This window comes from Equus caballus, chromosome 27 (genome assembly GCF_041296265.1).
Source record: "Equus caballus isolate H_3958 breed thoroughbred chromosome 27, TB-T2T, whole genome shotgun sequence".
In the NCBI taxonomy this organism is placed as follows: domain Eukaryota; kingdom Metazoa; phylum Chordata; class Mammalia; order Perissodactyla; family Equidae; genus Equus; species Equus caballus.
The window spans coordinates 54904094-54922234 of NC_091710.1; the positions used below are offsets into that span (position 1 = coordinate 54904094).

General features: G+C 36.8%; 1 protein-coding gene across 2 annotated transcripts in view; it reads left to right on the forward strand.

Moving 5' to 3' along the window:
* The window catches only part of CSMD1 (CUB and Sushi multiple domains 1), a 1833881-nt gene that overhangs the window by 1615518 nt on the left and 200222 nt on the right, over positions 1 to 18141 (forward strand). For both annotated transcript variants that reach the window (XM_023630572.2, XM_023630573.2), the window contains exon 38: positions 15008 to 15126. In XM_023630572.2, coding sequence (XP_023486340.1) covers positions 15008 to 15126 — 119 coding nt within the window. The remainder of the gene's footprint in view (positions 1 to 15007; positions 15127 to 18141) is intronic.

An 18141-nucleotide genomic window follows, 5' to 3' on the forward strand; every position in this document is an offset into this window, starting at 1 on the left:
ATCTTGGCTCCTATCTTACATCGTGGAGAATTACGGAGACTCTTCTGGGAATGTGAAGTTTCTCTTACAAGATTATTTTAGGCATTCAATATTAATATAACTTTGGCGACAGGAGAATTCCAGCTTTCTTTGGGGTTGAATGTAACACACAAAAAAACTGATAACAGGTTAAAACTTTCCTCCTACCTGGGGAATTTCAGGCTTTTAACAAGTATTAAATTTAAGTAAAAAGTGCAATATAAATTACTTAATCCCATGGTTCTTCAATTGACTTTCTTCTAAAATAAAATGATTGAAATAAAGTTTTCCTGTTGTCCTTTGATAGTCTTTGGGATCTCAGGCATTAAGAGGTTTGGGAAGGGGCAAGGGTGGAGTGTACAGAACTGAGGCCTTAGCCCAGAATCTCGTCTCATGGACTACCGCCTACTATTCTTCATTCATTTATTTAAGAGGGGGGTCCTGTCACTAACTTTATGTACTTATCAGTTGGCCTCCCGGTTGCTACTTAAGAGAATCATCAATCATTAAATAAACTCTGTTACAGTTCACTCTGCTCATGACTCAGGAATTGCCCACGTGAAAGGAGTTTGGTTTCAAATTAACAGCTGCTGTTTAATGCATTTACCCTTGCTACTCACGTGAGAGTATTTTTGTGGTTGATGGCTTCCCATTTGCCATGGCTTCCACACAGTGTGCACGCGTGCCTTCATTTCATCTCTGGGTGACGATTGTTCCTCCCTCCCCTCATCAGTGTTCCCCCTAAAGTATATTCTGGGTATCTCTGCATTCATCACCAATTATTTGAGCATCTCTTATATGCCCTGATTTGTCCTCTAGGCCCTGTAGACAGAGTCGCAAGGAGACAACCAGATGCGGTCTCTGCTTTTGTAGAATTTACGTGCTAGTGGTGGAGTAGTGATAAACAAGAAAGAACCTCAGTGTCCATGGCGGTTACTGATTGTGCTCAGTACCTTGAAGCAAATAAACAGAGTTCTGAGGTGCAAAATAACTATGGTGCTATTTTAGACTGAAAACGTTCTCTGAAGGATGGATGAAAAGATGAGCAGTAGTCAGCCACCAAAAGGCTTAGGGAAAAGCCCTGTAGTCAAAGAAAACTATCCACAGAGAACCGAGGTGGAAAAGTGCCCAACACACTCATGAAACTGAAGAAAAAAAAGTCTAGAATAAAGGGAGTGATGTCAACAGTGAGGAGAGAGGCAGGAAACATGATGGAAAAAGTGAGCAAGAGGGAGAATGTGCGGCACCTTGAAGCCCAAGATGTTGTTCCAAGAGCACTTGGAAGTCATTGAAAGGTTTCATCAGGGAAGTGACATCATCTGACTTCCCGTTCAAACAGATGAGTTAAGCTAGTGAGTAGAGATCAGCTGGAAGAACGGGGGCATCTACATCAGGCCAGCAGCTGTTGCATGGTCAGTGGGGGTTACATGGCTCAGAGGAGGCAGGGACAGGGGAGAAAAGGAATTTGAGATGCCTATGGTAGGTAGACGGGACAGGATCTGCTGATGGATGTAGAGAGTGATGACGAAGAGAAATAAAACGGTCCTAGGGTTTTGGCTTGAAAAACGTGTTTGATTCGAGGGTTGTTTGCCAAGATGGGCTGACTTAAAATACCAGCTCCTCCTCAGAGTCCCTTCAGACCATCCCAAATATATTCAGATTTCTGAAAATATATCTAGGCATTCTCACGTGAATGAGTAATAGAGAAATAGAAGGATTTTTCTTCAAATTTAATTTTTATAAATACTCAAAGTATTTTGTGTTTGACTTTTACTAATCTCACGATTTTCTGAATAAACATTTAAAATTGTGGCATGAATAAAGTTTGCTAATGAAAATCAAGTAAATCTTTTTAACTCCTTTTTTCCCCTCAATTGTGAGTTTGCTGTTGGTAAGTGCTGCTGATTCTCTTGTCTGAATGTCTGTTGACAATGTGGCACCTCTCATTTCACAGCAACGTTTTTTCTCTTTATCATTCGTTGGCCATTACCAAGTGGCATTGAGCATAAATTGTGGAAAAACCTGATTGAAATGTTTGCTGGTTCTAGAGTGCTGTATGAATCTACACATTTCTGAAAATGGCAAGGAACTAGATATACTCTATAATACAACCCTCGCTATGATTTTGCAGATCATTTAGTTTTTGAGTTTGCTTACTTTCATTAAATACTATGTGGTTTAGGTGCGTCTAGTCTATGAGTGTTATGGAAAAGCAAAATTGTTGACTCACAGTGGATTTTTGAGTCCAAATGTAGAAAAATTATATGGAAAATATTTATAAGATATTAAACTGGCATTATCTATACACATCTAGATCCTCCATACCCAAATAATGGGTCAATCCAGAGTATTTATCCTGATAGAAAAGCTATTTCAGTAGAGTCCCATATGCAGAAGTATGTTACTTAATTGACAAGTTGTAGTCACTTGAAAATTATGATTATTCTATTTTCTTAATTGTTGGTTTCGGGATCTTCTTACTAGCTTAAAATTCGTGGCATTAGTCTATCAAATTCATCCCTTGGATGTTAGAACTTGAAAGAATTCTCTATAGCCGATGTTGAAAATGTTTCAGGATAAGTAACTAGGGAATAAAGATGCTCGAAATGGAATAAGTAATGACTAGTGGCTCTGTGACTTAGCCAAACACCAACTAATTATTTATGAGAACCTCAGCCTATCGGGTTTTTGATCAAGGCTCTAGACACAGGCGAGTGGACTTTATTCATAGAAGTGGGTTGAAGTAAATGGTGAGAAAAGTTTCGAGTGCCAAAAAGTGGAGCAGTTTTGGAAGGTGGAATGAGACAGGGCTGTTTTCCACCCCCCAAACTATCAGATTCCTTCTTCTCCCCTCCTCAGAGTTGTCGATTCTTTATGTCCTATGTGATCAGTGACAATGAAGTCAAAGCTTCCTTTTCTCGAGGGCTGTCATCACAGCTCACCGTGGGATCATGCAGTACTTCATAGCAGATATGTAATTAGCCGGAAAGCCTTTTGACACTTCCTCCTTAGGTCACCAGTTCATTTTCATTTTTAAATATCTATGTCACTAAATCTTGTCATTCTCGCGAGCTATAGACACAACTGTCTCCTGATCTTTCTGTCTCTGACTTTTTCCAGCACAATGCCACACTCAGATTTATCCCCAAATGTCACTTTGATCAGAACATTAATTATTCTGCTAAAAATCCTTCAGGGGCTCAACATTTTGTAACCTCCTTACCATGGCATCTCTACATAATGTGTCAACTGCTTTACCTCCCACTGTTTTCCCCAAAGCCATTTAATTCAGTCAGATATAGTCCACCAAACACACTTTATAAATTTCACTTTTATACCATTCTCCTCACCTGCGACCTTTCTCTCACTTCTCTCTGCCTTTCAGAACCCGGATCAGCCTTCAAGAACTCTTCAGCCTGTACTCCTCTGTTCATTTCCTTGACCTCTATTTTTTATTAGCATTTATTATCCACATGCTTCAATTTTAACACATTTTTTTCTTTGTATTATCAGTTGTTCTTCATGTCTTTTAAACCCAATTAGATGCTTAGTTCTTTGGGATCATCAGAAATATTAACCGTCTCCACACCGTCTCCTTTCTTTAATCTTTCTACAGAACCCAATAAATTGTGTTGGCTCACTTGTTAATTTTCACGCGATTTAATTATTAAGTGATAATGTCCCATCAGGGAAAAAAATACTTTAAAGAGATCAAAGCTAGATCTGTGATCATATCTTGGTTTTGATACTCCATTTAAAATAAAAACTTCTATCATTCACTATTTTAATACGTGAATACATTTTGATCTTTACATATTTATGAACTGCTGTGTATTTTCTATAAATGCACATGACCCATGAATTCATTAAAAAATTATATTTAGTAAGAGTATGCTAGTCCTTGGAGATATAAAGTCACTAATCAAAAGGAGCTTGTTCTAAAGAATGAGTGAGATGCAAACAATGAAATTGAAATGCAATGTAGTCTACTATGATGGGAAAGGGACAAGTTAGGGGCACCTTGGTCATACTTATATTATATGTCTGCTTCTAGATTTGACATACTCCCCCCACCCTTTTTATTTGTGATTGAAAAACAACTTTAAATTTACCTGCTAAACTATTTTCAAGTATACGGTTCAATAGCCTTAAATATATTCGCATTGTTGTGCAACAGATCTCTAGAACTTTTTTCATTTTACAAAACTCTGTACCCATTCAAGAATAATTCCCCTTCTCTCCCCCCTCCAGATCCTGGCAACCGCATTTCTACTTTCTTTTCCTGTGATTTTGACTACTTTAGATGTTTTATATGAATAGAGTCATACAGTATTTGTCCTTTTGTGACTGGCTTATTTTGCTTAGCATAACGTCCTTGAGGTTCACCCATGTTTTTTAGCCTGTGACAGAAATTACTTCTTTTTCGAGGCTGAATTATATTCCATTGTATGGATATATCACACTTTCTTTATATCTTCTTCTGCCAATGGATATTTGGGTTACTTCCAACTCTTGGATATTGTAAATAATGCTGCAAGTAACATGAATGTGCCAACATCTCTTTGAGACCCTCGTTTGAATTCTTATGGGTATATACCCAAGAGTAGGATTGCTGGGTCAATCTACATTTTAAATTTTGTTTTTTATAATGGCTACACCATTTTATATTACCACTAACAGTACGCAAGAGTTTCAATTTCTCCACAACTTGCCCACACTGATTTTTTTCCTTTTCTTTTGTTAATAATCATCCGAATGAGTGTGAGGTTATATCTCCTTGTGGTTTTCATTTGCATTTCCCTGATGACTAGTCATGTCGAGCATCTTTTCATATGCTTGTTGACCATATGTATATATTTTTGAATTATTGTCTATTCAGCTCCTTTGCCCATTTTTTTAAATTGAGTTATTGTTTTATTGTTGTTGAGCTATATAAGTTCCTTATAAATTTTGGATATTAATCCCCTATTAGATACAAGGGTTGCAAATATTTTCTCCCATTGCATAAGTTGTCTTCCACTCTCTTGTTTTCTTTGATGCATCAAAGTTTTTACATTTGATGTAGTCTCATTTGTCTATTTTTGCTTTTGTTGCTTATGCTTTTGGTGTCATATCCAAGAAATAATTGCTAAACTCATGTCCTAAAACTTTTCCTTTGTTTTCTTCTAGGACCTTTACAGTTTTAGGTCATATGTTTAGATCTTTAATTCATTTTGAGTAAATTTTTTGTGTATAGTATAAGGTAAGGTTCCAACTTCATTTTTTTGCATGTGGTTATCCAGCTTTCCCAGCACCATTTGTTGGAGAGACTATCTTTTCCCCGTTGTGGAGTCTTAGCATTCTTGTTGAACATTTCTTGGCCATTAATATAGGGGTTTATGTCTGGGCTCTCTTTTCTGTTCCATTAGTGTTTCTGTGTTTATGTCAGTACCACACTGTCTTGATTACTGTTGCTTTGTGGTATGTTTTGATTAGGAAGTGTCAGGCCTCTGACTTTGTTCTTTTTCAAGATTGTTTTTGCTATTCAGGGTCACTTGAGTTTCTATATGAATGTTAGGATGTTTTTTCTATTTCTGCCCAAAATGCCATTGGGATTTTGACAGGGATTGCATTGACTCTACAGACCACTTGGGTAGTATAGACATTTTAACAATATTGTCTTCCAATCCCCAAGCACAGAATATTTTCCCGTCTATGTGTATCTTCTCTGAATTTTTTTTAAGTAACGTTTTGTAGTTTTCAGTGCACGAGTCTTTCATTTCCTTAGTTAAGTTTATTCCTAAGTATTTTATCCTTTTTGATACTACAGTAAATAGGATTGTTTTCTTAATTTCCTTTTTGGATTGGTCGTTGCTATTATATAGAAATGAAAGTGATTTTTTTGTGTGTTGATTTTTTATCCTGAAATTTTGCTGAAATTCTTTATTGTTTTAACAATATTTTTGTAGAATATTTAAGGTTTTCTGTATAGAAGATCATGCCATCTACAAACAGAGATAATTTTACTTCTTCCTTTCCAACTTAAATGCTTTTTATTGCTTAATTGTTCTGGCCAGGACTTCCGGGGCCATGCTGAAGAAGTGCTGAGACTGGGTATCCTTGCCTTGTTCTTGATTTTAGAGGAAAAGCTTTTGGGTTTTCACCATTGAGTATGTTTATAGGCTTTTCATATATGACTTTTTTTATGTTGAGGTAGTTTCCTTCTATTCCTAGTTTGTTGAGTGTTTTTACCATGAAGGAATGTTGAATTTTATAACCTGCTTTTTCTGTGTCAGTTGAAATAATCTTGTGGGTTTTGCCCTTCATTCTGTTAATGTGGTATATTCCGTTGATACATTTTCACATGTTGATAAATCCTTGCATTCCAGGTATAAACCCCACTTAGTCATGGTGTATAATCCTTTCAGTGCTGTTTAGTCCAGTTTGCTAGTATTTTGCTGAGAATTTTTACATGTAATTCATCAGGGATGCTGGTGTGTAGTTTTCCTTTCTTTCCTTGTGTCTCCGTCTGGTTTTGCTGTCAGAGTCATGCCTGCTGTTCTGAGGAGAAGGGCTGTGAGTGAGTCCCATGGATTGTCCTGCAGCTTCGGTGTGGTTAGCTCTGTGCTCCTCTGGTGCGTAAGGACCTCGTAACCAGCTTCTGTATCATTCACAAGGGAGGGTGTCTGTGTAATGTTGGAAAGTTGGTGTCTCTGTGGGCAGGGAGGCTCTGGGGCTTCCTATTTGCCATCTTGCCGACCTCACTTTTAGACTTGATTTTCTTTTTCAAGTATGAATTAAGCAATTGAAGGTCCAGGAAAATTAATTCACATTTTTTCAAAGAACAGGTAATTTTTTTTAAGAACGTATTCCTTTAGTTCATCATTATATTACCAAACTTCTTAATCTGCTAACAAAGAATATGTTTGTCCTGAATGTTTATATGAAGTTGTATTATTTTTTGTCTTTGTTTTGAAGGTATGTTTAGAGTTGATTTTGAAATTGTGCTCAGCAAATTTTAAGCAATATCAAAATCCAATGTGTTACATTATTTCAAATTTTGTTTTAACATGGATATGGTTCATTTTCATAGACTTCTGACAATATTTAATATTAGATTTAATAATGTAAGAATGTATGTATTGTCTATCGCGTTTCCTCAAGCCTCTAGAACAATAAGTATCACAAATATATGTTTACAGTGTCAAGCATCTACATGACAGTGTTTAGCATTAGGCCTTACGATGTAATAGAATAGGACAAAATATGGGTTGGCAGCTGTTTTTGTGAAGAGCCGTTCGGTAAATACATTCAGCTTCTGGGCCAATGGAGGCCATCAGGACAGAAGCAGGTAGGCATGCCTGGGTTGGCGCAGGGGACATTGCTGAATACTGTTATAAAACATTAAACCAAGAGAAATTATTGGAATTATGGATATATTTTACTAAAAATACATTATTTCAATAAATTTTCTTGATTCAGTCAGTTAGTCTGATGATTTGGCTTATTGAGTATTAAAAAGTTCAGTTAAATATGAATATTTTATACTTGCTTATTTTCATAGAAAAATCAAAAGTATGGCTGTAAAAGCATGTACTAAATATTCATTTGTGTACATACAGTCACATGTATTGTGTCCACATTTTGTTTGATAATTACTCCCAATAATGGATCTGATACACAAATTGAACAATCAGAGAAGACTTTAAGAAATTGCTCTCATTGTCATCATTTTAAACGTATAATGGACCTTTTACTCAGAAACCCTTAAAGCAGCAATAAATGTATGTGCTGTCAGATCTATTTTTGTGTAATTGAGGCTAACTTCAAGTGCAATGTTTGACGTTTTAAAATTCCAACTATGGGCCCAGGCCAGTGGCGTAGTGGTTAAGCTCGCCACACTCGGCTTTGGCAGCCCAGGGTTCGCAGGTTTGGATCCCAGGCGTGGATCCAGCACCGCTCATCAAGCCATGCTGTGGCAGCGTGCCACATAAAGTAGAGGAAGACTGGCCCGGATGTTATCTCAGGGCCAATCTTCATCACACACACAAAAATAATAATAAAATAAAATAAAATTCCAACTAAATTTAATGGTCTGAGTTTTCTAAACCATACGTCTGTCTAGTAAATTTTCAAGTGGAAAGAGTTTCTGTAATTTGTAATAATTAGCTTTATGGCAAAGAAGATTGGCACAGCTATATCATCAGTGATCATTCCCTTAGTGAAAAAAAACCCATAAATTAACCAAGGACCCTATATAACACAGGGTGTTTCTCTTTTCACTACAAGTGAGGGCATGTGCAGCAATACGTCATTGAGGATAATTAATCTGTTCGTTGTTATTTTTTAAGACTATGAAGAGAGCAACCTATTTCATAGCATTTGTTCTTTATTAAGGGGAAATATGAGAAACTTTATTTAACAGCCAAGAAATGTTTTAGCTAATAACTGAGATCATTTTGCCATAATTTATTATCCTTTTGTCCATTTATTAATCCAACAAATGTATATTTGCTTATCTCAGGCCGTTTGCTGGATGCATACTATGTATAAATGGGCTTAGTCAGCTTGGTGCCCTGATAAAACACCACACACTGGATGGCTTCAACAACCGACATTTATGTCTCATGAATCTGGAAGTCCCAGATCAAGGTGCTGGCAGATTCAGTTCCTGGTGATGGTCGGCGTCCTGGTTTGGAGGCCGCCACCTTCTCACTGAGTGCTCTTGGTCTGTTCTGGGAGTGTGTGTAGGGAGAAGGAGATCTCTCTTCCTCTTCTTATAAAGACACGAATCCCATTGTGAGGGCCCTACCCTCATGAGCTCATCTACACCTAAATATCTCTCAGAGACCCCACCTCCAAACACCATCTCACTGGGGGTTAGAGCTTCAACATATAAATATGGTGGGGGGGGGGCAGGCACAAAACATTCAGCCCATAATGGTAATAAAGAAGAAAGAACCACCAGCTCTCTCCCTGGATTCTATGGTTAAATTAGGGAAACTATGTGAGCTCATGGTCCAGGAACAATTTTGACCTTAATGTGTGAACAGGGCTGTAGTGTGTGGTAGTGGGATACATAATTTACTGAGATCCGGGAGAGACCAGCTGTGCCATTTCCTGGTTTTGTGACCTTGGGTAAATTCCTTTTCCTCTCTCCATGAATGAGGTTATTGGCCAAGATCAGTGCTTCTCAAAGTGTTCACAGCACGCCTGCCCTGTGTTATCGATGGGTGGTACAGAGACCAAGATGGTCCCGTGATCAAATGCATTTTGGAAATCCTGGGTTAAATAAAGGTGAAGAGGATTCATCGCCACAGGATTTCTCTGTTCCTTTAATATGTAATATGCTGTGCAAATCCCTGAAAGATATAATATTCAACATCCCCCAAATTTATGCTATCACTTCTCTTGATACCAGACACACAATCCCATATGCTTTGAAGAGATCCTGTGATCTAATCAATAGAAGCAATAGAAATAACATTTATTTTGTGGACTGAACCTGCCAACAGTTTACAGATGAGAGAAAATATTTTTAGTTCCACATAGATGCTAAACTTATTAGATGGTGAATAAAAATTAGTTTCTTTTCTTTTCTTATGATACTGTTTTATTAGTGAATGGGGTTTCTCTATGGATAATCTTTGTTGTCATGAAGATGTACTGATGCATCAAACAATGTAGTATAAAAGTCTGAGTGTACAGGGTGACTCAAGCTTGTTTATATCTATGTGATCATGACGGTTGGCATTTATTTCATCCATTGTCAACCTCCTATGAGATCTCCGCAAGTGAAATTGTGATTTCTTTATTCATCTGTTTTCCAACACACTGTCTGATTTTTAATGCAATTTTTGATTTGTGGGTTTACAGAGATTATCAACAACACTTCTGTCAGGATGTATTATCCCTATATCCGTAGTAAAGAAAGATGGGGTTTTTATCTACTAGCTTTGTGCAAAAAATGGGGTATTATTTAATTAGTTACAATAAACAATGTGCTTAACAAATTTTTCCTCTTCAAAATTATGGAATAGCCCATATATTCCCTATTGTGTCTATAATGACCTACCTGTGTGTTGAATGCTCATGTATCTACATATATGCTCTTTGACATCTTTGCCTCTGCCAATAATCCAACTCTATTGACATCTCCATTTGGATTTCCTCTCTCTTCAATTATTTTCTTCATTATTCTTTTGAGCTTTTTGGCTACAATGACATAATATTTTTTTGAGTTGTGAAGTTTGAAAACCATACACTATGCCAGTCATAGTGGCATAAAATGAGGACAATGCTAAGTTGAGATAAAATGCTCAAAGTTATTTCAGCTATATCTACAAAGGTCCCATTTATCCTGCTCCAAATATTTGAGAAAAATTGCACGTTTACCATGTATTTCAAAATCATTTTCATTTTCAAGATTTAAGCAAAAGAGTCTCTGATTTTTGCCTAATAGATTTAGAATAATGGCTACAATAAATTCCAAGACCTGATGAGGGTATATTGTTATATAGTCATTCATAACTTTCACATTTGATGGTCATTAACTGTGTATTTGGTCAAATTAGGTCACTCGTCTTTTTAATGGCTTTGTGTTATATTCTTTGCTTTCACAGACTAGATGCACGGGGAATAAAAACTTCTTTCCCTACCTTCTAAATCTAATCACAATTTTATAAATCATTACATTTCAAAATGTCCAAACTTTTACATTTGAAATGATTGGAAGATACATGTGTGGATAATATGGCATAACACCATCATACATAAAATATTTCTCCCTGTTTTGTGGTTTCTTTATAACAGGAGTTCTAAACTTTTAGAATGCACAACAGTTACTTTCTCATTGTCTTCACATTTAATCAGGGTATTCAGAGTCAGGTAGTTTGTGAAGTACCTTTTAAGGAAACATTGCTTTATAGCGTTTGCTATATTTTCATTTATGGTATAGAATATAAGTGTGCTATGCTTCAAAAGAGTTAGAAATCCTTTCTATTAAAATTTTTTCTTACAATGTGACAATTTACTCTTCCAGATGTCTCCACTGCTGAAAAATTAATTTTGAATTAATTTTGGTGTGTTTTACAACTTCGCTTTGGGAAGTCTTTAGAAGAGTCCTTTCATTTGTATGTCTCTTTGTACGGGTCTATTTTGTGTCTAAATAAATACCTTCTAATTGACTAGTTTTACAATTTTGTCTGTCACTTATGTGATACTGCCACCCATGATTTAACAACATTAGATATTAGTTTCGCTGAACTCAACCATCATTCCTCTAAAACTCTACCAAAAGGGAGATTTGTTAAAGAACACTCTATTCTAGATTTTTTACAGGGTGATATGTACCTTTACGGACTTAAATTGACCTCTTCTCCAGTTCATGTTTGTTACCCTATACTGTCCTGCTTACTTCGTATCGTATCTTCTTTATTTCACGTTTTGATTAGCGTAATGATTAAATGCAAAAGATCTAACATTTTTTCTTTATCAAAAATTCCTCAGTACACCTCCTTCTGTGCCCCAAAAGTTGGAAAGTTAATTGTTTCGTCTTCTAAGGCACTAACTCGTAAGGCACTAATTTACATTATTTCTACGGTTTCTGGTGCTGCCTCACCTCCTCTCTGATTTTTCTGTTTTGGGTCCATGTGTACTCGGTTGATCTTTGTCTGAAAGGTTTTTACCCCATTCCTTTAAAGCACAGGAGACAGCTCTGCTCTGCTCTGTCAAGTCAACACTTCTATCTGGGGCTGGGCTTCAAGCCCAGCTGTGTGGACCTGCAACCTCCACACCTTAAACTCTCCCCTCTGCTAGAGTCTTGGCTTTCCAGACCCTAAAATTAAAATCCCCGTGAGTGTTTTCCGCCTAGATAAATCCACTGTTTCACTGTGACTGGAATCACTCTTAGTGTTGAAGGCCGATTATTGCATCTTTAGGCGATACATGTAGTGTATAGAAAATGCTTGGGCTCTGGTCCAGTATAGTTCAATAAATATTTGCGGATGATCATGTCAATCGCTTTTCTAGTTTGTCACTCCATTTCTGGAGATATATATCTATAGGTTTAAATGCTATCACTAGGAAGCATTCCTAAAAATACCAAATATGTTAGTACTATCAGCTTCTAACACGTACCGGATACATAGTGACGTTGGAGAAGGAAGAAAGGAAGAAGGAAGGTGTTTCTGTCCATATTTCAAATATCAAGATCTGCATATAACTGCTTGCTGGGTCTTATCATATCAAACACTGATTGAAATGATTTTTGTTTGTTTTTAAATTATTCAGAAAATTTATTATAATTCCTGCAGGTATGGATATAGATGCGATTTATTTTTATCAGAGGATGAGTTGGATTTACACGTAGACTTCAAGGAAGGAGAAAATGAAAATTAATATACAATAAATTTATGTGAATCAACATGTAATAAACAAGTGCAGTAAATAAGTAAAAACCTATTATATCTTATGTGTGAAGGGATGGGAATTTAGTGACTGAATTTAATTTTGAATTACTTATGACTTTTTTTTAAACTTCAAAATATTTTTCCTATTCATTTGAATCCTTTGAGGTTATTGATGTTCTCCAGTCTCTGTCCTGCCTGGTGTGCACTTGAAGTGTCCCAAAGGATGGTGTGGTATCACCATAAACTAACTTTTTAGCATTCCAAGTTGTAGTTAGAAATTTTATACCAAAAGTATTTTAAGTATTTTTTTCTCAAGGTCAAATTTAAAAAAGTGATATATAGTGGTGATCTTGCCAATCTGTGAGGAAAAAAGGATGAAATTTAAGTGTAGCTGCAATCTCTATTCTAAAGTTAAAAAGAGAGAGAGAAATTAGATTTATACCCAGAAAACAAGTCAAAGGCCTAAGTGATCATATTTTTCCATATTTAGCAATTTTATCATCTACAAAAAGCCCTACATGGCTTGAAATTCTGTGCTAGGAATAAAAAATATTGCCACTTAATTCATATGGTGTTTTATACTTTTTAATGTACAGCCATTTAGGGAAAAATCAATTTCAACTTAGAAAAACTTTACGATACTCCTCATCCTGCTCATCCCAGATAGAATCAGTGTCTTCTATGGCTTGAAATTACCCAGCTGGCTCAGGTACCAGTGGTGCCCACTCTGAGGCGATTTCTACAGCATGGTATTCTCAGTGAACAGTCACACTAATGATGTGAAATGAGGGCACTGCTCTCTGTTTCATCTTTTCAAGTTTGAGAGGAAAGGGAGGCAAACTGGTGATTCTCAGACCTTAATGCATAGGAATCGTCAGGGATGCTGTCAACATGCAGATTGTGATTTGATACTTCTGGGCTAGCTACGGCTGAAAACATGCCACTGTTTCAGACTCCCACACCGTGCTTTTAAAAGCAAGGAAGTAGAGAAAGTTGACCCTTCAGTTAGCTACATAGACAGATGGGTTTATCTATGTGCCTGGACCTGGGAAACTTGACCTGCCAATTTGACTTGACTTTGCCTTTTCTTAGTATCAGATACAAGGAGCCTGGGTATGACTTTCTTGTGAGGACAGAGCACTAGGAGGCATCTAGCATAGCAACTAGCATACAGAGGACTTAAAAATGTTATCTTCTTCCCTTGTCTGGTTTCTCCAAGTGCTGCCTTTGCAGATCCCGTAGCCTAGACCCAGAGCCTGCCTTGTGAGTAGGCACCGTGTGGAGTGACACTGGCACCTGTTCTCAGAAGCGCGTTATGCTTGCTGTTGCCCATCTTGAAATTGTTAATAATTTATCTTTGAACTTGTGTTTTTAAAGTGAAATCTGATGAGACAATGGAGCATGCATACGAGCAGAGGACACATGTGGGCCCAGTTCCGTGCACAAAGCAGGCAGTACACGTCCTCATGTGGTGCTGGGACCCACAACTGTGTAGTGGGCTGGCTCTGTGTAGACTTGTTCTTCCATTTTCTACTAGTTTTTGTGTCTGGGTTAACTAAAGTCTTAGCCACCTTCCCCATTTCAGCCCCATTACTCAGAGTCCCAATCAGTTAGCTCATCGAATGGATTCATTTGCATTCATGTTAAGAACAAGAACCAAAGTGCAAGCCCAAGGCCATGTGAAGAATTTTACTGTAAAAAAGCCCTTCTCCCTCATTTGTCACCCTGGATAGCACATGAGTACTTTGTAACCTGGGATGTGAGAAAAAGATGTCCTAGAATGATGAAAGACATGATTTGCAGTCACCAAGTCTTTAAGACCATTGCAAGTGTATTTTCAATTCTAGAAAATACCTTAGCTGCATATTTTGTTTATTTGCATGCTAAGGGTTAACATGGATAGGGGTCAGGATTAAATAATACTTAATCTATCTGATACTTGAGGCTGAAGTCCAATATTGTATGATGCATTTTTACTTAAATTTGTTGATGCCTTAACTGAAGGCAATTCCCTCTAGGGAAGTGCTTGATCACAGCTTTAGGGTCTGTAAATATGGGTCCAGTTTACCTAAGAACAGACCATTCTGTTCTGAGAATTTTTTTGTTATTTTTAAAAGGAAGAGAGAGAGAGGGAGAGATTGAATATAAAATATTTGTTCTCATATTATGTATTTCTGGAAGGATAGAATTCCCAGATTCACACTTAAAATTTGTTCATAAAGGCTGCTAAGTGTGCTTGAAAAACAGAAAGCAAGAGAGCAGTATCATGGGGTTTTGCATCTAATAGAAAACAATTTTTTAAGGACTTTTTAAAATGCAAATACATTATAATTAGAGTGTTTTATACTAAATGTGAAAAAAGAAATTTTATCATTTAAAGAAAAGCTTGATTCGTTGCATGATAAAAATTAAATAAGTTAACATTTAAGAATTACCTCATAACCTTGATTTAAAGTTACTTGGTCTTCTTGGCAAAAAGAGTTAGACTTTGTTCATTTCTATTGGAGGAGAGCATAGAAAAGAGCTATTTTATTATTCAAATGGTAAGACTCTTGTTTCTATGACATAATTTCTAAGTCTTTGTCTTTGCATTTCTGTAGCTGTAGGTCTTGCTGCATGCCAAGAACCAGCCCTCCCCAGCAACAGCATCAAAACAGGAGACCGATACATGGTGAACGACGTGCTCTCCTTTCAGTGCGAGCCCGGGTACACCCTGCAGGTACTTCTCCTTGGAGTTCTTGGCAATAAAGGGGGTTCAAAACAGTAATCCTCAGCCAGCTAGCTCAGGCTGAGGCTCTAGATTTACACCAGAGAGCTAACTTAGCATTTAGTTTCTCTCACTCGGTTTGTGAATCAAAGTCATCATATTAGACCGTGCATGCTGGTAATCCTAATTATGGTGTGGAAAGGGCTTCTAAATCAGAAAGCCCCCTTTTGAAGTCAAGCATTTTATTTTCATAATTATTTTGTTTCAAAATATATATTCTCCCAATAACTATGCAGATTAAATTATAAGGGAAGAGGTCTTGGCACAATCTCTTGGAAAGTCCTATTCTAGGAACTGAGTTACTGGATCTGCTTCTGAGGCACGTGCTGCTTCTGCTTTGCAAACCGTTCTTATGGTCCCGTTCGGTAAATTATCATCCGCTACCTGCTCAGTGCCAGGCAAATAAGGGCTCACAGAAATAGGTTTAAGTAATTATCCAGAGATATTAAATAGAAGTTTCTATAAACTATTTATAGATTTTTTGTAAAAAGTTTTTTATATAAAAGTTTTAATAAACTTTTTATAAACTAATGTGTTCCAATAGTAATCATTTTTTGTTATAAATTTCTGGTTTTACCATGAATAAGCTTATTCCTAGAATAGTTCCTTTCTGTCACTCAGCATAATTCTTATATAATTCTCCCTGCGTGCCAACAACAAATATTGAAAATCTAAACGTGTATATTCCAAAGTCTCATGGAAATGTTTAAGCCTACTTAGGTTTCTCATCTTCAATTAATTCAGGTAGTGAAGTACTTCTGGCTGTATGTTTCTTCCAACATTGAAGCTGATAGTATTTCAAGGAAATTTGTTTTCCTTGCATTCTTTACCCGACTTAAATAAAAGAGCTTGAGTAAGCATCAGAAGAAAGTTGCAACACAGCAGGGACACCAATGCATGTAATGCAAGTTGTGCAGGTGCGTGGCAGTAACCGTCTTGCAGAACAGGGACAAGTTACAGCAGCAGCAGCAGCAGATACTGAATGCTGATGGAGTGCCTACCTGACCTCACATTCATCGCACGCAGCCACGTGGTGTGGGTACTAGATGGAAGTGGAAGCTGAGTGAGTGTATGAGAGAGAGGGAGGGAGTAGAAGAGCTGGTGAACTGGGCACGGACCCATCAAGTGGAACCACATGTAGGAATTAGCCTGGGTTTTACGTTTAAAGAAGATATCTGTAAAATCCTTAGCCTGCTTCAGCAAGTGAAAAACATTATTGCTATTATTATAAACAAACACCAATAGACATAAAGGCACCTTCATAAAAACAACCTACAACCTACGTTCTATCAGTCTCGGTCGGTACTACGATAATTGCTTTGACTCTACAAAAAGATGAGCAGACCCCTGCGAAGTGGAACAGGAGGAAGGAAGCAGGAGGAACCTTTGCTAAAAGTTCTGCCACCTTAACAAGTTTTTAATCAAGCATTCTAAGACTTTTTAACTGATTCTTTAAGACAAAGCTTTCCGGTTTCACATATTACACTATAAAGAAGTATGTCACATATGAAGGGTGTCATTTTGAGGGACACTTCACTGTATACTGACATGCCATTTTTATGCTTTTTTTTTTTTTGCTTGCATTATAAATCGACTTAAACCACGTAAATATCCTGCTGTCTCGATCCTCTCCCGAATTCCCACTTGCTACTTGCTCTTGCTCTTGCTCACGTGTGCTCATCGTCTCTGCTCGTTTCTGATGTCACTCTGCAGTTACTGTGAGCATCTCTTTGTAAGTGATGCTTCGACAGCCCTCAGAGGAGAAAGGAGAAGGATTATTTAGTAAAGACCTTTCTTATAATGAATTTTTTAATATGCTGCTTAGAGATAAAGGCCTGTGGACACCACATCTGTAGAGCCCAATCAGGCCACTTATTAGCTCTTTTTCAAATGCAAACTAAGCTATTTTTTCCTTTGTTACAGACCCTGTCAAGCTTTGAGTTCACAAAGCTTGTCATTCGTATAAGTAAAAAAGGATTCAGAATTTTTTTTTTAATTAGTAAAAGTGGACAGTTTTGCTAACACATTAGTATATTTGGGAAGACAGCATGGTTAAATTACATATCATTCATGAAAAGCATTATTCCTTGTATAGTTTACACATGAAAGTCTATAAATGCATATGCCTGGTGAGATTCACGCACATGGCATAAACATGCTGTGACACGACACACTGAATGTGAATCCTGAATATTTGAATCATTTATGATTCCTATCTTCTCTAGACTTGTTTTACTTTCTTTGAAAAGAGGGAAAAAAAAGAAAATTCCCATTCTAAACTAGTAAATAAATACACAGAGTTCTGTCTCGTTTTGGATCCATTATAAAAATTTCAGCTGGAATCACTAATATGAAATGTTTGTGCCAAAATCAATAGCAGAATACGACCTAGATTGGTAATAAATGACTAGTTCATTGGTAGTCTTCAATAAGTATCTGTAAAGTTTTTTGCACTTTATGTTAACCATAATTCAGAAAGAAATTTATTAAAGATAATTTAATGGATCAGAGAATGAGTTGACACAGAACCTGAACTTTAGGAAGAAAAGCATTGTCCAGAATGTCTTCTTTAAGAATAAATAGAGTCTTCCTTCACTGTAACGACTTTTAAAAATATCAGGAAGTATGAGAAAATGAGTTTTATGGCAGGAAAATTGAGTATGAAATGTTTCTAAGCTTGGGGAATCAGTTTGTCATTGATAACTGCATTAGTGCAAATTTTGTTTGACGCATTCCCTCTACATCGATTGCAGCAAACGGAAATTCACGAGTACACATGGCAGATGAGACCACCAAGTCACAAAGAGGAAAAAACTAAATATTAATAGTCTGCACACAGAGGTACCCATTTATTACTGTCTCTTTCATGGAAAGAGAGATTTTAGCACAAAACATCTCAAAAGTGAACCCACTGCTGTTTGATTTTTAAAAGAGGAATAATAGGACAGACTTTTTTGAAGGTTGAAA